General features: G+C 46.3%; 1 protein-coding gene across 1 annotated transcript in view; it reads left to right on the forward strand.

Annotated features, from left to right (window-relative positions):
• The window catches only part of LOC139567135 (isocitrate dehydrogenase [NADP], mitochondrial-like), a 131,729-nt gene that overhangs the window by 64,538 nt on the left and 41,311 nt on the right, over positions 1 to 25,880 (forward strand). The window contains exon 8 of the mRNA XM_071388618.1: positions 179 to 291. Coding sequence (XP_071244719.1) covers positions 179 to 291 — 113 coding nt within the window. The remainder of the gene's footprint in view (positions 1 to 178; positions 292 to 25,880) is intronic.

Here is a 25,880-nt window from a genome sequence, read left to right on the forward strand (position 1 = left end):
TTTTTGAATTACTACCTCATCTTTGTACCCCACACATACAATTATCTGTAAGGGTCGAGCAGTAAATTTCAAACAGATTCAACCACAAAGACTAGGGAGGTTTTCCAATGGCTTGCAAAGAAGGGCACCAGAAGGTGTGGCCAGTCCTCATAGACACCCTCTTGTTGTTGTTGCATAGGTTTTGGCTCCCTGGGTCTAATGACGTCCGTGTTGGTGTGTCCTGATGGGAAAACCATTGAGGCAGAGGCAGCCCACGGCACTGTGACACGGCACTACCGCCAGCACCAGAGGGTAAGGAACCTCTAACCCTGATCCCTGACTCACGCCACGGTAACTAGCAACTGAGCATTAGGACCTTTCCACGCTGCTGGGAAATTCAGTCTAATTGCTAATGATGCTGCTGCTGTATAGCCAGTCACTGTTAAAACTATCCTCTGTCCTCCTGTAGGGTAGACCACCATGTCACTGTTAAAACTATCCTCTGTCCTCCTGTAGGGTAGACCACCATGTCACTGTTAAAACTATCCTCTGTCCTCTTGTATGGTAGACCACCATGTCACTGTTAAAACTATCCTCTGTCCTCCTGTAGGGTAGACCACCATGTCACTGTTAAAACTATCCTCTGTCCTCCTGTAGGGTAGACCACCATGTCACTGTTAAAACTATCCTCTGTCCTCCTGTAGGGTAGACCACCATGTCACTGTTAAAACTATCCTCTGTCCTCCTGTAGGGTAGACCACCATGTCACTGTTAAAACTATCCTCTGTCCTCCTGTATGGTAGACCACCATGTCACTGTTAAAACTATCCTCTGTCCTCCTGTAGGGTAGACCACCATGTCACTGTTAAAACTATCCTCTGTCCTCCTGTAGGGTAGACCACCATGTCACTGTTAAAACTATCCTCTGTCCTCCTGTAGGGTAGACCACCATGTCACTGTTAAAACTATCCTCTGTCCTCCTGTAGGGTAGACCACCATGTCACTGTTAAAACTATCCTCTGTCCTCCTGTATGGTAGACCACCATGTCACTGTTAAAACTATCCTCTGTCCTCCTGTAGGGTAGACCACCATGTCACTGTTAAAACTATCCTCTGTCCTCCTGTAGGGTAGACCACCATGTCACTGTTAAAACTATCCTCTGTCCTCCTGTAGGGTAGACCACCATGTCACTGTTAAAACTATCATCTGTCCTCCTGTAGGGTAGACCACCATGTCACTGTTAAAACTATCCTCTGTCCTCCTGTAGGGTAGACCACCATGTCACTGTTAAAACTATCCTCTGTCCTCCTGTAGGGTAGACCACCATGTCACTGTTAAAACTATCCTCTGTCCTCTTGTAGGGTAGACCACCATGTCACTGTTAAAACTATCCTCTGTCCTCCTGTAGGGTAGACCACCATGTCACTGTTAAAACTATCCTCTGTCCTCCTGTAGGGTAGACCACCATGTCACTGTTAAAACTATCCTCTGTCCTCCTGTAGGGTAGACCACCATGTCACTGTTAAAACTATCCTCTGTCCTCCTGTAGGGTAGACCACCATGTCACTGTTAAAACTATCCTCTGTCCTCCTGTAGGGTAGACCACCATGTCACTGTTAAAACTATCCTCTGTCCTCCTGTAGGGTAGACCACCATGTCACTGTTAAAACTATCCTCTGTCCTCCTGTAGGGTAGACCACCATGTCACTGTTAAAACTATCCTCTGTCCTCCTGTAGGGTAGACCACCATGTCACTGTTAAAACTATCCTCTGTCCTCCTGTATGGTAGACCACCATGTCACTGTTAAAACTATCCTCTGTCCTCCTGTAGGGTAGACCACCATGTCACTGTTAAAACTATCCTCTGTCCTCCTGTAGGGTAGACCACCATGTCACTGTTAAAACTATCCTCTGTCCTCCTGTAGGGTAGACCACCATGTCACTGTTAAAACTATCCTCTGTCCTCCTGTAGGGTAGACCACCATGTCACTGTTAAAACTATCCTCTGTCCTCCTGTAGGGTAGACCACCATGTCACTGTTAAAACTATCCTCTGTCCTCCTGTAGGGTAGACCACCATGTCACTGTTAAAACTATCCTCTGTCCTCCTGTAGGGTAGACCACCATGTCACTGTTAAAACTATCCTCTGTCCTCCTGTAGGGTAGACCACCATGTCACTGTTAAAACTATCCTCTGTCCTCCTGTAGGGTAGACCACCATGTCACTGTTAAAACTATCCTCTGTCCTCCTGTAGGGTAGACCACCATGTCACTGTTAAAACTATCCTCTGTCCTCCTGTAGGGTAGACCACCATGTCACTGTTAAAACTATCCTCTGTCCTCCTGTAGGGTAGACCACCATGTCACTGTTAAAACTATCCTCTGTCCTCCTGTAGGGTAGACCACCATGTCACTGTTAAAACTATCCTCTGTCCTCCTGTAGGGTAGTCCACCATGTCACTGTTAAAACTATCCTCTGTCCTCCTGTAGGGTAGACCACCATGTCACTGTTAAAACTATCCTCTGTCCTCCTGTAGGGTAGACCACCATGTCACTGTTAAAACTATCCTCTGTCCTCCTGTAGGGTAGACCACCATGTCACTGTTAAAACTATCCTCTGTCCTCCTGTAGGGTAGACCACCATGTCACTGTTAAAACTATCCTCTGTCCTCCTGTAGGGTAGACCACCATGTCACTGTTAAAACTATCCTCTGTCCTCCTGTAGGGTAGACCACCATGTCACTGTTAAAACTATCCTCTGTCCTCCTGTATGGTAGACCACCATGTCACTGTTAAAACTATCCTCTGTCCTCCTGTAGGGTAGACCACCATGTCACTGTTAAAACTATCCTCTGTCCTCCTGTATGGTAGACCACCATGTCACTGTTAAAACTATCCTCTGTCCTCCTGTATGGTAGACCACCATGTCACTGTTAAAACTATCCTCTGTCCTCCTGTAGGGTAGACCACCATGTCACTGTTAAAACTATCCTCTGTCCTCCTGTAGGGTAGACCACCATGTCACTGTTAAAACTATCCTCTGTCCTCCTGTAGGGTAGACCACCATGTCACTGTTAAAACTATCCTCTGTCCTCCTGTAGGGTAGACCACCATGTCACTGTTAAAACTATCCTCTGTCCTCCTGTAGGGTAGACCACCATGTCACTGTTAAAACTATCCTCTGTCCTCCTGTAGGGTAGACCACCATGTCACTGTTAAAACTATCCTCTGTCCTCCTGTAGGGTAGACCACCATGTCACTGTTAAAACTATCCTCTGTCCTCCTGTAGGGTAGACCACCATGTCACTGTTAAAACTATCCTCTGTCCTCTTGTAGGGTAGACCACCATGTCACTGTTAAAACTATCCTCTGTCCTCCTGTATGGTAGACCACCATGTCACTGTTAAAACTATCCTCTGTCCTCCTGTAGGGTAGACCACCATGTCACTGTTAAAACTATCCTCTGTCCTCCTGTAGGGTAGACCACCATGTCACTGTTAAAACTATCCTCTGTCCTCCTGTAGGGTAGACCACCATGTCACTGTTAAAACTATCCTCTGTCCTCCTGTAGGGTAGACCACCATGTCACTGTTAAAACTATCCTCTGTCCTCCTGTAGGGTAGACCACCATGTCACTGTTAAAACTATCCTCTGTCCTCCTGTAGGGTAGACCACCATGTCACTGTTAAAACTATCCTCTGTCCTCCTGTAGGGTAGACCACCATGTCACTGTTAAAACTATCCTCTGTCCTCCTGTAGGGTAGACCACCATGTCACTGTTAAAACTATCCTCTGTCCTCCTGTATGGTAGACCACCATGTCACTGTTAAAACTATCCTCTGTCCTCCTGTATGGTAGACCACCATGTCACTGTTAAAACTATCCTCTGTCCTCCTGTAGGGTAGACCACCATGTCACTGTTAAAACTATCCTCTGTCCTCCTGTAGGGTAGACCACCATGTCACTGTTAAAACTATCCTCTGTCCTCCTGTAGGGTAGACCACCATGTCACTGTTAAAACTATCCTCTGTCCTCCTGTAGGGTAGACCACCATGTCACTGTTAAAACTATCCTCTGTCCTCCTGTAGGGTAGACCACCATGTCACTGTTAAAACTATCCTCTCTCCTCCTGTAGGGTAGACCACCATGTCACTGTTAAAACTATCCTCTGTCCTCCTGTATGGTAGACCACCATGTCACTGTTAAAACTATCCTCTGTCCTCCTGTAGGGTAGACCACCATGTCACTGTTAAAACTATCCTCTGTCCTCCTGTATGGTAGACCACCATGTCACTGTTAAAACTATCCTCTGTCCTCCTGTATGGTAGACCACCATGTCACTGTTAAAACTATCCTCTGTCCTCCTGTAGGGTAGACCACCATGTCACTGTTAAAACTATCCTCTGTCCTCCTGTAGGGTAGACCACCATGTCACTGTTAAAACTATCCTCTGTCTTCCTATAGGGTAGACCACCATGTCACTGTTAAAACTATCCTCTGTCCTCCTGTAGGGTAGACCACCATGTCACTGTTAAAACTATCCTCTGTCCTCCTGTAGGGTAGACCACCATGTCACTGTTAAAACTATCCTCTGTCCTCCTGTAGGGTAGACCACCATGTCACTGTTAAAACTATCCTCTGTCCTCCTGTAGGGTAGACCACCATGTCACTGTTAAAACTATCCTCTGTCCTCCTGTATGGTAGACCACCATGTCACTGTTAAAACTATCCTCTGTCCTCCTGTAGGGTAGACCACCATGTCACTGTTAAAACTATCCTCTGTCCTCCTGTAGGGTAGACCACCATGTCACTGTTAAAACTATCCTCTGTCCTCCTGTAGGGTAGACCACCATGTCACTGTTAAAACTATCCTCTGTCCTCCTGTATGGTAGACCACCATGTCACTGTTAAAACTATCCTCTGTCCTCCTGTAGGGTAGACCACCATGTCACTGTTAAAACTATCCTCTGTCCTCCTGTATGGTAGACCACCATGTCACTGTTAAAACTATCCTCTGTCCTCCTGTAGGGTAGACCACCATGTCACTGTTAAAACTATCCTCTGTCCTCCTGTAGGGTAGACCACCATGTCACTGTTAAAACTATCCTCTGTCCTCCTGTAGGGTAGACCACCATGTCACTGTTAAAACTATCCTCTGTCCTCCTGTAGGGTAGACCACCATGTCACTGTTAAAACTATCCTCTGTCCTCCTGTATGGTAGACCACAATGTCACTGTTAAAACTATCCTCTGTCCTCCTGTATGGTAGACCACCATGTCACTGTTAAAACTATCCTCTGTCCTCCTGTAGGGTAGACCACCATGTCACTGTTAAAACTATCCTCTGTCCTCCTGTAGGGTAGACCACCATGTCACTGTTAAAACTATCCTCTGTCCTCCTGTAGGGTAGACCACCATGTCACTGTTAAAACTATCCTCTGTCCTCCTGTAGGGTAGACCACCATGTCACTGTTAAAACTATCCTCTGTCCTCCTGTAGGGTAGACCACCATGTCACTGTTAAAACTATCCTCTCTCCTCCTGTAGGGTAGACCACCATGTCACTGTTAAAACTATCCTCTGTCCTCCTGTATGGTAGACCACCATGTCACTGTTAAAACTATCCTCTGTCCTCCTGTAGGGTAGACCACCATGTCACTGTTAAAACTATCCTCTGTCCTCCTGTATGGTAGACCACCATGTCACTGTTAAAACTATCCTCTGTCCTCCTGTATGGTAGACCACCATGTCACTGTTAAAACTATCCTCTGTCCTCCTGTAGGGTAGACCACCATGTCACTGTTAAAACTATCCTCTGTCCTCCTGTAGGGTAGACCACCATGTCACTGTTAAAACTATCCTCTGTCCTCCTATAGGGTAGACCACCATGTCACTGTTAAAACTATCCTCTGTCCTCCTGTAGGGTAGACCACCATGTCACTGTTAAAACTATCCTCTGTCCTCCTGTAGGGTAGACCACCATGTCACTGTTAAAACTATCCTCTGTCCTCCTGTAGGGTAGACCACCATGTCACTGTTAAAACTATCCTCTGTCCTCCTGTAGGGTAGACCACCATGTCACTGTTAAAACTATCCTCTGTCCTCCTGTATGGTAGACCACCATGTCACTGTTAAAACTATCCTCTGTCCTCCTGTAGGGTAGACCACCATGTCACTGTTAAAACTATCCTCTGTCCTCCTGTAGGGTAGACCACCATGTCACTGTTAAAACTATCCTCTGTCCTCCTGTAGGGTAGACCACCATGTCACTGTTAAAACTATCCTCTGTCCTCCTGTAGGGTAGACCACCATGTCACTGTTAAAACTATCCTCTGTCCTCCTGTAGGGTAGACCACCATGTCACTGTTAAAACTATCCTCTGTCCTCCTGTAGGGTAGACCACCATGTCACTGTTAAAACTATCCTCTGTCCTCCTGTATGGTAGACCACCATGTCACTGTTAAAACTATCCTCTGTCCTCCTGTAGGGTAGACCACCATGTCACTGTTAAAACTATCCTCTGTCCTCCTGTATGGTAGACCACCATGTCACTGTTAAAACTATCCTCTGTCCTCCTGTAGGGTAGACCACCATGTCACTGTTAAAACTATCCTCTGTCCTCCTGTAGGGTAGACCACCATGTCACTGTTAAAACTATCCTCTGTCCTCCTGTAGGGTAGACCACCATGTCACTGTTAAAACTATCCTCTGTCCTCCTGTAGGGTAGACCACCATGTCACTGTTAAAACTATCCTCTGTCCTCCTGTAGGGTAGACCACCATGTCACTGTTAAAACTATCCTCTGTCCTCCTGTAGGGTAGACCACCATGTCACTGTTAAAACTATCCTCTGTCCTCCTGTATGGTAGACCACCATGTCACTGTTAAAACTATCCTCTGTCCTCCTGTAGGGTAGACCACCATGTCACTGTTAAAACTATCCTCTGTCCTCCTGTAGGGTAGACCACCATGTCACTGTTAAAACTATCCTCTGTCCTCTTGTAGGGTAGACCACCATGTCACTGTTAAAACTATCCTCTGTCCTCCTGTATGGTAGACCACCATGTCACTGTTAAAACTATCCTCTGTCCTCCTGTAGGGTAGACCACCATGTCACTGTTAAAACTATCCTCTGTCCTCCTGTAGGGTAGACCACCATGTCACTGTTAAAACTATCCTCTGTCCTCTTGTAGGGTAGACCACCATGTCACTGTTAAAACTATCCTCTGTCCTCCTGTAGGGTAGACCACCATGTCACTGTTAAAACTATCCTCTGTCCTCCTGTAGGGTAGACCACCATGTCACTGTTAAAACTATCCTCTCTCCTCCTGTAGGGTAGACCACCATGTCACTGTTAAAACTATCCTCTGTCCTCCTGTATGGTAGACCACCATGTCACTGTTAAAACTATCCTCTGTCCTCCTGTAGGGTAGACCACCATGTCACTGTTAAAACTATCCTCTGTCCTCCTGTATGGTAGACCACCATGTCACTGTTAAAACTATCCTCTGTCCTCCTGTATGGTAGACCACCATGTCACTGTTAAAACTATCCTCTGTCCTCCTGTAGGGTAGACCACCATGTCACTGTTAAAACTATCCTCTGTCCTCCTGTAGGGTAGACCACCATGTCACTGTTAAAACTATCCTCTGTCCTCCTGTAGGGTAGACCACCATGTCACTGTTAAAACTATCCTCTGTCCTCCTGTAGGGTAGACCACCATGTCACTGTTAAAACTATCCTCTGTCCTCCTGTAGGGTAGACCACCATGTCACTGTTAAAACTATCCTCTGTCCTCCTGTAGGGTAGACCACCATGTCACTGTTAAAACTATCCTCTGTCCTCCTGTAGGGTAGACCACCATGTCACTGTTAAAACTATCCTCTGTCCTCCTGTAGGGTAGACCACCATGTCACTGTTAAAACTATCCTCTGTCCTCCTGTAGGGTAGACCACCATGTCACTGTTAAAACTATCCTCTGTCCTCCTGTAGGGTAGTCCACCATGTCACTGTTAAAACTATCCTCTGTCCTCCTGTAGGGTAGACCACCATGTCACTGTTAAAACTATCCTCTGTCCTCCTGTAGGGTAGACCACCATGTCACTGTTAAAACTATCCTCTGTCCTCCTGTAGGGTAGACCACCATGTCACTGTTAAAACTATCCTCTGTCCTCCTGTAGGGTAGACCACCATGTCACTGTTAAAACTATCCTCTGTCCTCCTGTAGGGTAGACCACCATGTCACTGTTAAAACTATCCTCTGTCCTCCTGTAGGGTAGACCACCATGTCACTGTTAAAACTATCCTCTGTCCTCCTGTATGGTAGACCACCATGTCACTGTTAAAACTATCCTCTGTCCTCCTGTAGGGTAGACCACCATGTCACTGTTAAAACTATCCTCTGTCCTCCTGTAGGGTAGACCACCATGTCACTGTTAAAACTATCCTCTGTCCTCCTGTATGGTAGACCACCATGTCACTGTTAAAACTATCCTCTGTCCTCCTGTAGGGTAGACCACCATGTCACTGTTAAAACTATCCTCTGTCCTCCTGTAGGGTAGACCACCATGTCACTGTTAAAACTATCCTCTGTCCTCCTGTAGGGTAGACCACCATGTCACTGTTAAAACTATCCTCTGTCCTCCTGTAGGGTAGACCACCATGTCACTGTTAAAACTATCCTCTGTCCTCCTGTATGGTAGACCACCATGTCACTGTTAAAACTATCCTCTGTCCTCCTGTAGGGTAGACCACCATGTCACTGTTAAAACTATCCTCTGTCCTCTTGTAGGGTAGACCACCATGTCACTGTTAAAACTATCCTCTGTCCTCCTGTATGGTAGACCACCATGTCACTGTTAAAACTATCCTCTGTCCTCCTGTAGGGTAGACCACCATGTCACTGTTAAAACTATCCTCTGTCCTCCTGTAGGGTAGACCACCATGTCACTGTTAAAACTATCCTCTGTCCTCCTGTAGGGTAGACCACCATGTCACTGTTAAAACTATCCTCTGTCCTCCTGTAGGGTAGACCACCATGTCACTGTTAAAACTATCCTCTGTCCTCCTGTAGGGTAGACCACCATGTCACTGTTAAAACTATCCTCTGTCCTCCTGTAGGGTAGACCACCATGTCACTGTTAAAACTATCCTCTGTCCTCCTGTAGGGTAGACCACCATGTCACTGTTAAAACTATCCTCTGTCCTCCTGTAGGGTAGACCACCATGTCACTGTTAAAACTATCCTCTGTCCTCCTGTATGGTAGACCACCATGTCACTGTTAAAACTATCCTCTGTCCTCCTGTAGGGTAGACCACCATGTCACTGTTAAAACTATCCTCTGTCCTCCTGTAGGGTAGACCACCATGTCACTGTTAAAACTATCCTCTGTCCTCCTGTAGGGTAGACCACCATGTCACTGTTAAAACTATCCTCTGTCCTCCTGTAGGGTAGACCACCATGTCACTGTTAAAACTATCCTCTGTCCTCCTGTAGGGTAGACCACCATGTCACTGTTAAAACTATCCTCTGTCCTCCTGTAGGGTAGACCACCATGTCACTGTTAAAACTATCCTCTGTCCTCCTGTAGGGTAGACCACCATGTCACTGTTAAAACTATCCTCTGTCCTCCTGTAGGGTAGACCACCATGTCACTGTTAAAACTATCCTCTCTCCTCCTGTAGGGTAGACCACCATGTCACTGTTAAAACTATCCTCTGTCCTCCTGTATGGTAGACCACCATGTCACTGTTAAAACTATCCTCTGTCCTCCTGTAGGGTAGACCACCATGTCACTGTTAAAACTATCCTCTGTCCTCCTGTATGGTAGACCACCATGTCACTGTTAAAACTATCCTCTGTCCTCCTGTATGGTAGACCACCATGTCACTGTTAAAACTATCCTCTGTCCTCCTGTAGGGTAGACCACCATGTCACTGTTAAAACTATCCTCTGTCCTCCTGTAGGGTAGACCACCATGTCACTGTTAAAACTATCCTCTGTCCTCCTATAGGGTAGACCACCATGTCACTGTTAAAACTATCCTCTGTCCTCCTGTAGGGTAGACCACCATGTCACTGTTAAAACTATCCTCTGTCCTCCTGTAGGGTAGACCACCATGTCACTGTTAAAACTATCCTCTGTCCTCCTGTAGGGTAGACCACCATGTCACTGTTAAAACTATCCTCTGTCCTCCTGTAGGGTAGACCACCATGTCACTGTTAAAACTATCCTCTGTCCTCCTGTAGGGTAGACCACCATGTCACTGTTAAAACTATCCTCTGTCCTCCTGTAGGGTAGACCACCATGTCACTGTTAAAACTATCCTCTGTCCTCCTGTAGGGTAGACCACCATGTCACTGTTAAAACTATCCTCTGTCCTCCTGTAGGGTAGACCACCATGTCACTGTTAAAACTATCCTCTGTCCTCCTGTAGGGTAGACCACCATGTCACTGTTAAAACTATCCTCTGTCCTCCTGTATGGTAGACCACCATGTCACTGTTAAAACTATCCTCTGTCCTCCTGTAGGGTAGACCACCATGTCACTGTTAAAACTATCCTCTGTCCTCCTGTATGGTAGACCACCATGTCACTGTTAAAACTATCCTCTGTCCTCCTGTAGGGTAGACCACCATGTCACTGTTAAAACTATCCTCTGTCCTCCTGTAGGGTAGACCACCATGTCACTGTTAAAACTATCCTCTGTCCTCCTGTATGGTAGACCACCATGTCACTGTTAAAACTATCCTCTGTCCTCCTGTATGGTAGACCACCATGTCACTGTTAAAACTATCCTCTGTCCTCCTGTAGGGTAGACCACCATGTCACTGTTAAAACTATCCTCTGTCCTCCTGTAGGGTAGACCACCATGTCACTGTTAAAACTATCCTCTGTCCTCCTGTAGGGTAGACCACCATGTCACTGTTAAAACTATCCTCTGTCCTCCTGTAGGGTAGACCACCATGTCACTGTTAAAACTATCCTCTCTCCTCCTGTAGGGTAGACCACCATGTCACTGTTAAAACTATCCTCTGTCCTCCTGTATGGTAGACCACCATGTCACTGTTAAAACTATCCTCTGTCCTCCTGTAGGGTAGACCACCATGTCACTGTTAAAACTATCCTCTGTCCTCCTGTATGGTAGACCACCATGTCACTGTTAAAACTATCCTCTGTCCTCCTGTATGGTAGACCACCATGTCACTGTTAAAACTATCCTCTGTCCTCCTGTAGGGTAGACCACCATGTCACTGTTAAAACTATCCTCTGTCCTCCTGTAGGGTAGACCACCATGTCACTGTTAAAACTATCCTCTGTCCTCCTATAGGGTAGACCACCATGTCACTGTTAAAACTATCCTCTGTCCTCCTGTAGGGTAGACCACCATGTCACTGTTAAAACTATCCTCTGTCCTCCTGTAGGGTAGACCACCATGTCACTGTTAAAACTATCCTCTGTCCTCCTGTAGGGTAGACCACCATGTCACTGTTAAAACTATCCTCTGTCCTCCTGTAGGGTAGACCACCATGTCACTGTTAAAACTATCCTCTGTCCTCCTGTAGGGTAGACCACCATGTCACTGTTAAAACTATCCTCTGTCCTCCTGTATGGTAGACCACCATGTCACTGTTAAAACTATCCTCTGTCCTCCTGTAGGGTAGACCACCATGTCACTGTTAAAACTATCCTCTGTCCTCCTGTAGGGTAGACCACCATGTCACTGTTAAAACTATCCTCTGTCCTCTTGTAGGGTAGACCACCATGTCACTGTTAAAACTATCCTCTGTCCTCCTGTATGGTAGACCACCATGTCACTGTTAAAACTATCCTCTGTCCTCCTGTAGGGTAGACCACCATGTCACTGTTAAAACTATCCTCTGTCCTCCTGTAGGGTAGACCACCATGTCACTGTTAAAACTATCCTCTGTCCTCTTGTAGGGTAGACCACCATGTCACTGTTAAAACTATCCTCTGTCCTCCTGTAGGGTAGACCACCATGTCACTGTTAAAACTATCCTCTGTCCTCCTGTAGGGTAGACCACCATGTCACTGTTAAAACTATCCTCTCTCCTCCTGTAGGGTAGACCACCATGTCACTGTTAAAACTATCCTCTGTCCTCCTGTATGGTAGACCACCATGTCACTGTTAAAACTATCCTCTGTCCTCCTGTAGGGTAGACCACCATGTCACTGTTAAAACTATCCTCTGTCCTCCTGTATGGTAGACCACCATGTCACTGTTAAAACTATCCTCTGTCCTCCTGTATGGTAGACCACCATGTCACTGTTAAAACTATCCTCTGTCCTCCTGTAGGGTAGACCACCATGTCACTGTTAAAACTATCCTCTGTCCTCCTGTAGGGTAGACCACCATGTCACTGTTAAAACTATCCTCTGTCCTCCTGTAGGGTAGACCACCATGTCACTGTTAAAACTATCCTCTGTCCTCCTGTAGGGTAGACCACCATGTCACTGTTAAAACTATCCTCTGTCCTCCTGTAGGGTAGACCACCATGTCACTGTTAAAACTATCCTCTGTCCTCCTGTAGGGTAGACCACCATGTCACTGTTAAAACTATCCTCTGTCCTCCTGTAGGGTAGACCACCATGTCACTGTTAAAACTATCCTCTGTCCTCCTGTAGGGTAGACCACCATGTCACTGTTAAAACTATCCTCTGTCCTCCTGTAGGGTAGACCACCATGTCACTGTTAAAACTATCCTCTGTCCTCCTGTAGGGTAGTCCACCATGTCACTGTTAAAACTATCCTCTGTCCTCCTGTAGGGTAGACCACCATGTCACTGTTAAAACTATCCTCTGTCCTCCTGTAGGGTAGACCACCATGTCACTGTTAAAACTATCCTCTGTCCTCCTGTAGGGTAGACCACCATGTCACTGTTAAAACTATCCTCTGTCCTCCTGTAGGGTAGACCACCATGTCACTGTTAAAACTATCCTCTGTCCTCCTGTAGGGTAGACCACCATGTCACTGTTAAAACTATCCTCTGTCCTCCTGTAGGGTAGACCACCATGTCACTGTTAAAACTATCCTCTGTCCTCCTGTATGGTAGACCACCATGTCACTGTTAAAACTATCCTCTGTCCTCCTGTAGGGTAGACCACCATGTCACTGTTAAAACTATCCTCTGTCCTCCTGTAGGGTAGACCACCATGTCACTGTTAAAACTATCCTCTGTCCTCCTGTATGGTAGACCACCATGTCACTGTTAAAACTATCCTCTGTCCTCCTGTAGGGTAGACCACCATGTCACTGTTAAAACTATCCTCTGTCCTCCTGTAGGGTAGACCACCATGTCACTGTTAAAACTATCCTCTGTCCTCCTGTAGGGTAGACCACCATGTCACTGTTAAAACTATCCTCTGTCCTCCTGTAGGGTAGACCACCATGTCACTGTTAAAACTATCCTCTGTCCTCCTGTATGGTAGACCACCATGTCACTGTTAAAACTATCCTCTGTCCTCCTGTAGGGTAGACCACCATGTCACTGTTAAAACTATCCTCTGTCCTCTTGTAGGGTAGACCACCATGTCACTGTTAAAACTATCCTCTGTCCTCCTGTATGGTAGACCACCATGTCACTGTTAAAACTATCCTCTGTCCTCCTGTAGGGTAGACCACCATGTCACTGTTAAAACTATCCTCTGTCCTCCTGTAGGGTAGACCACCATGTCACTGTTAAAACTATCCTCTGTCCTCCTGTAGGGTAGACCACCATGTCACTGTTAAAACTATCCTCTGTCCTCCTGTAGGGTAGACCACCATGTCACTGTTAAAACTATCCTCTGTCCTCCTGTAGGGTAGACCACCATGTCACTGTTAAAACTATCCTCTGTCCTCCTGTAGGGTAGACCACCATGTCACTGTTAAAACTATCCTCTGTCCTCCTGTAGGGTAGACCACCATGTCACTGTTAAAACTATCCTCTGTCCTCCTGTAGGGTAGACCACCATGTCACTGTTAAAACTATCCTCTGTCCTCCTGTATGGTAGACCACCATGTCACTGTTAAAACTATCCTCTGTCCTCCTGTAGGGTAGACCACCATGTCACTGTTAAAACTATCCTCTGTCCTCCTGTAGGGTAGACCACCATGTCACTGTTAAAACTATCCTCTGTCCTCCTGTAGGGTAGACCACCATGTCACTGTTAAAACTATCCTCTGTCCTCCTGTAGGGTAGACCACCATGTCACTGTTAAAACTATCCTCTGTCCTCCTGTAGGGTAGACCACCATGTCACTGTTAAAACTATCCTCTGTCCTCCTGTAGGGTAGACCACCATGTCACTGTTAAAACTATCCTCTGTCCTCCTGTAGGGTAGACCACCATGTCACTGTTAAAACTATCCTCTGTCCTCCTGTAGGGTAGACCACCATGTCACTGTTAAAACTATCCTCTCTCCTCCTGTAGGGTAGACCACCATGTCACTGTTAAAACTATCCTCTGTCCTCCTGTATGGTAGACCACCATGTCACTGTTAAAACTATCCTCTGTCCTCCTGTAGGGTAGACCACCATGTCACTGTTAAAACTATCCTCTGTCCTCCTGTATGGTAGACCACCATGTCACTGTTAAAACTATCCTCTGTCCTCCTGTATGGTAGACCACCATGTCACTGTTAAAACTATCCTCTGTCCTCCTGTAGGGTAGACCACCATGTCACTGTTAAAACTATCCTCTGTCCTCCTGTAGGGTAGACCACCATGTCACTGTTAAAACTATCCTCTGTCCTCCTATAGGGTAGACCACCATGTCACTGTTAAAACTATCCTCTGTCCTCCTGTAGGGTAGACCACCATGTCACTGTTAAAACTATCCTCTGTCCTCCTGTAGGGTAGACCACCATGTCACTGTTAAAACTATCCTCTGTCCTCCTGTAGGGTAGACCACCATGTCACTGTTAAAACTATCCTCTGTCCTCCTGTAGGGTAGACCACCATGTCACTGTTAAAACTATCCTCTGTCCTCCTGTAGGGTAGACCACCATGTCACTGTTAAAACTATCCTCTGTCCTCCTGTAGGGTAGACCACCATGTCACTGTTAAAACTATCCTCTGTCCTCCTGTAGGGTAGACCACCATGTCACTGTTAAAACTATCCTCTGTCCTCCTGTAGGGTAGACCACCATGTCACTGTTAAAACTATCCTCTGTCCTCCTGTAGGGTAGACCACCATGTCACTGTTAAAACTATCCTCTGTCCTCCTGTATGGTAGACCACCATGTCACTGTTAAAACTATCCTCTGTCCTCCTGTAGGGTAGACCACCATGTCACTGTTAAAACTATCCTCTGTCCTCCTGTATGGTAGACCACCATGTCACTGTTAAAACTATCCTCTGTCCTCCTGTAGGGTAGACCACCATGTCACTGTTAAAACTATCCTCTGTCCTCCTGTAGGGTAGACCACCATGTCACTGTTAAAACTATCCTCTGTCCTCCTGTATGGTAGACCACCATGTCACTGTTAAAACTATCCTCTGTCCTCCTGTATGGTAGACCACCATGTCACTGTTAAAACTATCCTCTGTCCTCCTGTAGGGTAGACCACCATGTCACTGTTAAAACTATCCTCTGTCCTCCTGTAGGGTAGACCACCATGTCACTGTTAAAACTATCCTCTGTCCTCCTGTAGGGTAGACCACCATGTCACTGTTAAAACTATCCTCTGTCCTCCTGTAGGGTAGACCACCATGTCACTGTTAAAACTATCCTCTCTCCTCCTGTAGGGTAGACCACCATGTCACTGTTAAAACTATCCTCTGTCCTCCTGTATGGTAGACCACCATGTCACTGTTAAAACTATCCTCTGTCCTCCTGTAGGGTAGACCACCATGTCACTGTTAAAACTATCCTCTGTCCTCCTGTATGGTAGACCACCATGTCACTGTTAAAACTATCCTCTGTCCTCCTGTATGGTAGACCACCATGTCACTGTTAAAACTATCCTCTGTCCTCCTGTAGGGTAGACCACCATGTCACTGTTAAAACTATCCTCTGTCCTCCTGTAGGGTAGACCACCATGTCACTGTTAAAACTATCCTCTGTCCTCCTATAGGGTAGACCACCATGTCACTGTTAAAACTATCCTCTGTCCTCCTGTAGGGTAGACCACCATGTCACTGTTAAAACTATCCTCTGTCCTCCTGTAGGGTAGACCACCATGTCACTGTTAAAACTATCCTCTGTCCTCCTGTAGGGTAGACCACCATGTCACTGTTAAAACTATCCTCTGTCCTCCTGTAGGGTAGACCACCATGTCACTGTTAAAACTATCCTCTGTCCTCCTGTATGGTAGACCACCATGTCACTGTTAAAACTATCCTCTGTCCTCCTGTAGGGTAGACCACCATGTCACTGTTAAAACTATCCTCTGTCCTCCTGTAGGGTAGACCACCATGTCACTGTTAAAACTATCCTCTGTCCTCCTGTAGGGTAGACCACCATGTCACTGTTAAAACTATCCTCTGTCCTCCTGTAGGGTAGACCACCATGTCACTGTTAAAACTATCCTCTGTCCTCCTGTAGGGTAGACCACCATGTCACTGTTAAAACTATCCTCTGTCCTCCTGTAGGGTAGACCACCATGTCACTGTTAAAACTATCCTCTGTCCTCCTGTATGGTAGACCACCATGTCACTGTTAAAACTATCCTCTGTCCTCCTGTAGGGTAGACCACCATGTCACTGTTAAAACTATCCTCTGTCCTCCTGTATGGTAGACCACCATGTCACTGTTAAAACTATCCTCTGTCCTCCTGTATGGTAGACCACCATGTCACTGTTAAAACTATCCTCTGTCCTCCTGTAGGGTAGACCACCATGTCACTGTTAAAACTATCCTCTGTCCTCCTGTAGGGTAGACCACCATGTCACTGTTAAAACTATCCTCTGTCCTCCTGTAGGGTAGACCACCATGTCACTGTTAAAACTATCCTCTGTCCTCCTGTAGGGTAGACCACCATGTCACTGTTAAAACTATCCTCTGTCCTCCTGTAGGGTAGACCACCATGTCACTGTTAAAACTATCCTCTGTCCTCCTGTAGGGTAGACCACCATGTCACTGTTAAAACTATCCTCTGTCCTCCTGTATGGTAGACCACCATGTCACTGTTAAAACTATCCTCTGTCCTCCTGTAGGGTAGACCACCATGTCACTGTTAAAACTATCCTCTGTCCTCCTGTAGGGTAGACCACCATGTCACTGTTAAAACTATCCTCTGTCCTCTTGTAGGGTAGACCACCATGTCACTGTTAAAACTATCCTCTGTCCTCCTGTATGGTAGACCACCATGTCACTGTTAAAACTATCCTCTGTCCTCCTGTAGGGTAGACCACCATGTCACTGTTAAAACTATCCTCTGTCCTCCTGTAGGGTAGACCACCATGTCACTGTTAAAACTATCCTCTGTCCTCTTGTAGGGTAGACCACCATGTCACTGTTAAAACTATCCTCTGTCCTCCTGTAGGGTAGACCACCATGTCACTGTTAAAACTATCCTCTGTCCTCCTGTAGGGTAGACCACCATGTCACTGTTAAAACTATCCTCTGTCCTCCTGTAGGGTAGACCACCATGTCACTGTTAAAACTATCCTCTGTCCTCCTGTATGGTAGACCACCATGTCACTGTTAAAACTATCCTCTGTCCTCCTGTAGGGTAGACCACCATGTCACTGTTAAAACTATCCTCTGTCCTCCTGTAGGGTAGACCACCATGTCACTGTTAAAACTATCCTCTGTCCTCCTGTAGGGTAGACCACCATGTCACTGTTAAAACTATCCTCTGTCCTCCTGTAGGGTAGACCACCATGTCACTGTTAAAACTATCCTCTGTCCTCCTGTAGGGTAGACCACCATGTCACTGTTAAAACTATCCTCTGTCCTCCTGTAGGGTAGACCACCATGTCACTGTTACAACTATCCTCTGTCCTCCTGTAGGGTAGACCACCATGTCACTGTTAAAACTATCCTCTGTCCTCCTGTAGGGTAGACCACCATGTCACTGTTACAACTATCCTCTGTCCTCCTGTATGGTAGACCACCATGTCACTGTTAAAACTATCCTCTGTCCTCCTGTATGGTAGACCACCATGTCACTGTTAAAACTATCCTCTGTCCTCCTGTAGGGTAGACCACCATGTCACTGTTAAAACTATCCTCTGTCCTCCTGTAGGGTAGACCACCATGTCACTGTTAAAACTATCCTCTGTCCTCCTGTATGGTAGACCACCATGTCACTGTTAAAACTATCCTCTGTCCTCCTGTAGGGTAGACCACCATGTCACTGTTAAAACTATCCTCTGTCCTCCTGTAGGGTAGACCACCATGTCACTGTTAAAACTATCCTCTGTCCTCCTGTATGGTAGACCACCATGTCACTGTTAAAACTATCCTCTGTCCTCCTGTAGGGTAGACCACCATGTCACTGTTAAAACTATCCTCTGTCCTCCTGTAGGGTAGACCACCATGTCACTGTTAAAACTATCCTCTGTCCTCTTGTAGGGTAGACCACCATGTCACTGTTAAAACTATCCTCTGTCCTCCTGTAGGGTAGACCACCATGTCACTGTTAAAACTATCCTCTGTCCTCCTGTAGGGTAGACCACCATGTCACTGTTAAAACTATCCTCTGTCCTCCTGTAGGGTAGACCACCATGTCACTGTTACAACTATCCTCTGTCCTCCTGTATGGTAGACCACCATGTCACTGTTAAAACTATCCTCTGTCCTCCTGTATGGTAGACCACCATGTCACTGTTAAAACTATCCTCTGTCCTCCTGTAGGGTAGACCACCATGTCACTGTTAAAACTATCCTCTGTCCTCCTGTAGGGTAGACCACCATGTCACTGTTAAAACTATCCTCTGTCCTCCTGTATGGTAGACCACCATGTCACTGTTAAAACTATCCTCTGTCCTCCTGTAGGGTAGACCACCATGTCACTGTTAAAACTATCCTCTGTCCTCCTGTAGGGTAGACCACCATGTCACTGTTAAAACTATCCTCTGTCCTCCTGTATGGTAGACCACCATGTCACTGTTAAAACTATCCTCTGTCCTCCTGTAGGGTAGACCACCATGTCACTGTTAAAACTATCCTCTGTCCTCCTGTAGGGTAGACCACCATGTCACTGTTAAAACGATCCTCTGTCCTCCTGTATGGTAGACCACCATGTCACTGTTAAAACTATCCTCTGTCCTCCTGTAGGGTAGACCACCATGTCACTGTTAAAACTATCCTCTGTCCTCCTGTATGGTAGACCACCATGTCACTGTTAAAACTATCCTCTGTCCTCCTGTAGGGTAGACCACCATGTCACTGTTAAAACTATCCTCTGTCCTCCTGTATGGTAGACCACCATGTCACTGTTAAAACTATCCTCTGTCCTCCTGTAGGGTAGACCACCATGTCACTGTTAAAACTATCCTCTGTCCTCCTGTAGGGTAGACCACCATGTCACTGTTAAAACTATCCTCTGTCCTCCTGTAGGGTAGACCACCATGTCACTGTTAAAACTATCCTCTGTCCTCTTGTAGGGTAGACCACCATGTCACTGTTAAAACTATCCTCTGTCCTCCTGTAGGGTAGACCACCATGTCACTGTTAAAACTATCCTCTGTCCTCCTGTATGGTAGACCACCATGTCACTGTTAAAACTATCCTCTGTCCTCCTGTATGGTAGACCACCATGTCACTGTTAAAACTATCCTCTGTCCTCCTGTAGGGTAGACCACCATGTCACTGTTAAAACTATCCTCTGTCCTCCTGTAGGGTAGACCACCATGTCACTGTTAAAACTATCCTCTGTCCTCCTGTAGGGTAGACCACCATGTCACTGTTAAAACTATCCTCTGTCCTCTTGTAGGGTAGACCACCATGTCACTGTTAAAACTATCCTCTGTCCTCCTGTAGGGTAGACCACCATGTCACTGTTAAAACTATCCTCTGTCCTCCTGTATGGTAGACCACCATGTCACTGTTAAACTATCCTCTGTCCTCCTGTAGGGTAGACCACCATGTCACTGTTAAAACTATCCTCTGTCCTCCTGTAGGGTAGACCACCATGTCACTGTTAAAACTATCCTCTGTCCTCCTGTAGGGTAGACCACCATGTCACTGTTAAAACTATCCTCTGTCCTCCTGTATGGTAGACCACCATGTCACTGTTAAAACTATCCTCTGTCCTCCTGTAGGGTAGACCACCATGTCACTGTTAAAGCTATCCTCTGTCCTCCTGTAGGGTAGACCACCATGTCACTGTTAAAACTATCCTCTGTCCTCCTGTAGGGTAGACCACCATGTCACTGTTAAAACTATCCTCTGTCCTCCTGTAGGGTAGACCACCATGTCACTGTTAAAACTATCCTCTGTCCTCCTGTAGGGTAGACCACCATGTCACTGTTAAAACTATCCTCTGTCCTCCTGTATGGTAGACCACCATGTCACTGTTAAAACTATCCTCTGTCCTCCTGTAGGGTAGACCACCATGTCACTGTTAAAACTATCCTCTGTCCTCTTGTAGGGTAGACCACCATGTCACTGTTAAAACTATCCTCTGTCCTCCTGTAGGGTAGACCACCATGTCACTGTTAAAACTATCCTCTGTCCTCTTGTAGGGTAGACCACCATGTCACTGTTAAAACTATCCTCTGTCCTCCTGTATGGTAGACCACCATGTCACTGTTAAAACTATCCTCTGTCCTCCTGTAGGGTAGACCACCATGTCACTGTTAAAACTATCCTCTGTCCTCCTGTAGGGTAGACCACCATGTCACTGTTAAAACTATCCTCTGTCCTCCTGTAGGGTAGACCACCATGTCACTGTTAAAACTATCCTCTGTCCTCCTGTAGGGTAGACCACCATGTCACTGTTAAAACTATCCTCTGTCCTCCTGTATGGTAGACCACCATGTCACTGTTAAAACTATCCTCTGTCCTCCTGTAGGGTAGACCACCATGTCACTGTTAAAACTATCCTCTCTCCTCTTGTAGGGTAGACCACCATGTCACTGTTAAAACTATCCTCTGTCCTCCTGTATGGTAGACCACCATGTCACTGTTAAAACTATCCTCTGTCCTCCTGTATGGTAGACCACCATGTCACTGTTAAAACTATCCTCTGTCCTCCTGTAGGGTAGACCACCATGTCACTGTTAAAACTATCCTCTGTCCTCCTGTAGGGTAGACCACCATGTCACTGTTAAAACTATCCTCTGTCCTCTTGTAGGGTAGACCACCATGTCACTGTTAAAACTATCCTCTGTCCTCTTGTAGGGTAGACCACCATGTCACTGTTAAAACTATCCTCTGTCCTCCTGTAGGGTAGACCACCATGTCACTGTTAAAACTATCCTCTGTCCTCCTGTAGGGTAGACCACCATGTCACTGTTAAAACTATCCTCTGTCCTCCTGTAGAGTAGACCACCATGTCACTGTTAAAACTATCCTCTGTCCTCCTGTAGGGTAGACCACCATGTCACTGTTAAAACTATCCTCTGTCCTCCTGTAGGGTAGACCACCATGTCACTGTTAAAACTATCCTCTGTCCTCCTGTATGGTAGACCACCATGTCACTGTTAAAACTATCCTCTGTCCTCCTGTAGGGTAGACCACCATGTCACTGTTAAAACTATCCTCTGTCCTCCTGTAGGGTAGACCACCATGTCACTGTTAAAACTATCCTCTGTCCTCCTGTAGGGTAGACCACCATGTCACTGTTAAAACTATCCTCTGTCCTCCTGTATGGTAGACCACCATGTCACTGTTAAAACTATCCTCTGTCCTCCTGTATGGTAGACCACCATGTCACTGTTAAAACTATCCTCTGTCCTCCTGTAGGGTAGACCACCATGTCACTGTTAAAACTATCCTCTGTCCTCCTGTAGGGTAGACCACCATGTCACTGTTAAAACTATCCTCTGTCCTCCTGTATGGTAGACCACCATGTCACTGTTAAAACTATCCTCTGTCCTCCTGTAGGGTAGACCACCATGTCACTGTTAAAACTATCCTCTGTCCTCCTGTAGGGTAGACCACCATGTCACTGTTAAAACTATCCTCTGTCCTCCTGTAGGGTAGACCACCATGTCACTGTTAAAACTATCCTCTGTCCTCTTGTAGGGTAGACCACCATGTCACTGTTAAAACTATCCTCTGTCCTCCTGTATGGTAGACCACCATGTCACTGTTAAAACTATCCTCTGTCCTCCTGTAGGGTAGACCACCATGTCACTGTTAAAACTATCCTCTGTCCTCCTGTAGGGTAGACCACCATGTCACTGTTAAAACTACCCTCTGTCCTCCTGTAGGGTAGACCACCATGTCACTGTTAAAACTATCCTCTGTCCTCCTGTAGGGTAGACCACCATGTCACTGTTAAAACTATCCTCTGTCCTCCTGTAGGGTAGACCACCATGTCACTGTTAAAACTATCCTCTGTCCTCCTGTATGGTAGACCACCATGTCACTGTTAAAACTATCCTCTGTCCTCCTGTAGGGTAGACCACCATGTCACTGTTAAAACTATCCTCTCTCCTCTTGTAGGGTAGACCACCATGTCACTGTTAAAACTATCCTCTGTCCTCCTGTATGGTAGACCACCATGTCACTGTTAAAACTATCCTCTGTCCTCCTGTAGGGTAGACCACCATGTCACTGTTAAAACTATCCTCTGTCCTCTTGTAGGGTAGACCACCATGTCACTGTTAAAACTATCCTCTGTCCTCCTGTAGGGTAGACCACCATGTCACTGTTAAAACTATCCTCTGTCCTCTTGTAGGGTAGACCACCATGTCACTGTTAAAACTATCCTCTGTCCTCCTGTAGGGTAGACCACCATGTCACTGTTAAAACTATCCTCTGTCCTCCTGTAGGGTAGACCACCATGTCACTGTTAAAACTATCCTCTGTCCTCCTGTATGGTAGACCACCATGTCACTGTTAAAACTATCCTCTGTCCTCCTGTAGGGTAGACCACCATGTCACTGTTAAAACTATCCTCTGTCCTCCTGTAGGGTAGACCACCATGTCACTGTTAAAACTATCCTCTGTCCTCCTGTAGGGTAGACCACCATGTCACTGTTAAAACTATCCTCTGTCCTCCTGTATGGTAGACCACCATGTCACTGTTAAAACTATCCTCTGTCCTCTTGTAGGGTAGACCACCATGTCACTGTTAAAACTATCCTCTGTCCTCCTGTAGGGTAGACCACCATGTCACTGTTAAAACTATCCTCTGTCCTCTTGTAGGGTAGACCACCATGTCACTGTTAAAACTATCCTCTGTCCTCCTGTATGGTAGACCACCATGTCACTGTTAAAACTATCCTCTGTCCTCCTGTAGGGTAGACCACCATGTCACTGTTAAAACTATCCTCTGTCCTCCTGTAGGGTAGACCACCATGTCACTGTTAAAACTATCCTCTGTCCTCCTGTAGGGTAGACCACCATGTCACTGTTAAAACTATCCTCTGTCCTCCTGTAGGGTAGACCACCATGTCACTGTTAAAACTATACTCTGTCCTCCTGTAGGGTAGACCACCATGTCACTGTTAAAACTATCCTCTGTCCTCCTGTATGGTAGACCACCATGTCACTGTTAAAACTATCCTCTGTCCTCCTGTAGGGTAGACCACCATGTCACTGTTAAAACTATCCTCTCTCCTCTTGTAGGGTAGACCACCATGTCACTGTTAAAACTATCCTCTGTCCTCCTGTATGGTAGACCACCATGTCACTGTTAAAACTATCCTCTGTCCTCCTGTAGGGTAGACCACCATGTCACTGTTAAAACTATCCTCTGTCCTCTTGTAGGGTAGACCACCATGTCACTGTTAAAACTATCCTCTGTCCTCCTGTAGGGTAGACCACCATGTCACTGTTAAAACTATCCTCTGTCCTCTTGTAGGGTAGACCACAATGTCACTGTTAAAACTATCCTCTGTCCTCCTGTAGGGTAGACCACCATGTCACTGTTAAAACTATCCTCTGTCCTCCTGTAGGGTAGACCACCATGTCACTGTTAAAACTATCCTCTGTCCTCCTGTAGGGTAGACCACCATGTCACTGTTAAAACTATCCTCTGTCCTCCTGTAGGGTAGACCACCATGTCACTGTTAAAACTATCCTCTGTCCTCCTGTAGGGTAGACCACCATGTCACTGTTAAAACTATCCTCTGTCCTCCTGTAGGGTAGACCACCATGTCACTGTTAAAACTATCCTCTGTCCTCCTGTAGGGTAGACCACCATGTCACTGTTAAAACTATCCTCTGTCCTCCTGTAGGGTAGACCACCATGTCACTGTTAAAACTATCCTCTGTCCTCCTGTAGGGTAGACCACCATGTCACTGTTAAAACTATCCTCTGTCCTCCTGTAGGGTAGACCACCATGTCACTGTTAAAACTATCCTCTGTCCTCCTGTAGGGTAGACCACCATGTCACTGTTAAAACTATCCTCTGTCCTCTTGTAGGGTAGACCACCATGTCACTGTTAAAACTATCCTCTGTCCTCCTGTATGGTAGACCACCATGTCACTGTTAAAACTATCCTCTGTCCTCCTGTAGGGTAGACCACCATGTCACTGTTAAAACTATCCTCTGTCCTCCTGTAGGGTAGACCACCATGTCACTGTTAAAACTATCCTCTGTCCTCCTGTAGGGTAGACCACCATGTCACTGTTAAAACTATCCTCTGTCCTCCTGTAGGGTAGACCACCATGTCACTGTTAAAACTATCCTCTGTCCTCCTGTATGGTAGACCACCATGTCACTGTTAAAACTATCCTCTGTCCTCCTGTAGGGTAGACCACCATGTCACTGTTAAAACTATCCTCTCTCCTCTTGTAGGGTAGACCACCATGTCACTGTTAAAACTATCCTCTGTCCTCCTGTATGGTAGACCACCATGTCACTGTTAAAACTATCCTCTGTCCTCCTGTAGGGTAGACCACCATGTCACTGTTAAAACTATCCTCTGTCCTCTTGTAGGGTAGACCACCATGTCACTGTTAAAACTATCCTCTGTCCTCCTGTAGGGTAGACCACCATGTCACTGTTAAAACTATCCTCTGTCCTCTTGTAGGGTAGACCACCATGTCACTGTTAAAACTATCCTCTGTCCTCCTGTAGGGTAGACCACCATGTCACTGTTAAAACTATCCTCTGTCCTCCTGTAGGGTAGACCACCATGTCACTGTTAAAACTATCCTCTGTCCTCCTGTAGGGTAGACCACCATGTCACTGTTAAAACTATCCTCTGTCCTCTTGTAGGGTAGACCACCATGTCACTGTTAAAACTATCCTCTGTCCTCCTGTAGGGTAGACCACCATGTCACTGTTAAAACTATCCTCTGTCCTCTTGTAGGGTAGACCACCATGTCACTGTTAAAACTATCCTCTGTCCTCCTGTATGGTAGACCACCATGTCACTGTTAAAACTATCCTCTGTCCTCCTGTATGGTAGACCACCATGTCACTGTTAAAACTATCCTCTGTCCTCTTGTAGGGTAGACCACCATGTCACTGTTAAAACTATCCTCTGTCCTCTTGTAGGGTAGACCACCATGTCACTGTTAAAACTATCCTCTGTCCTCCTGTAGGGTAGACCACCATGTCACTGTTAAAACTATCCTCTGTCCTCCTGTAGGGTAGACCACCATGTCACTGTTAAAACTATCCTCTGTCCTCCTGTAGGGTAGACCACCATGTCACTGTTAAAACTATCCTCTGTCCTCCTGTAGGGTAGACCACCATGTCACTGTTAAAACTATCCTCTGTCCTCCTGTAGGGTAGACCACCATGTCACTGTTAAAACTATCCTCTGTCCTCCTGTATGGTAGACCACCATGTCACTGTTAAAACTATCCTCTGTCCTCCTGTAGGGTAGA

Source organism: Salvelinus alpinus, unplaced genomic scaffold (assembly GCF_045679555.1).
Source record: "Salvelinus alpinus unplaced genomic scaffold, SLU_Salpinus.1 scaffold_45, whole genome shotgun sequence".
NCBI lineage: Eukaryota > Metazoa > Chordata > Actinopteri > Salmoniformes > Salmonidae > Salvelinus > Salvelinus alpinus.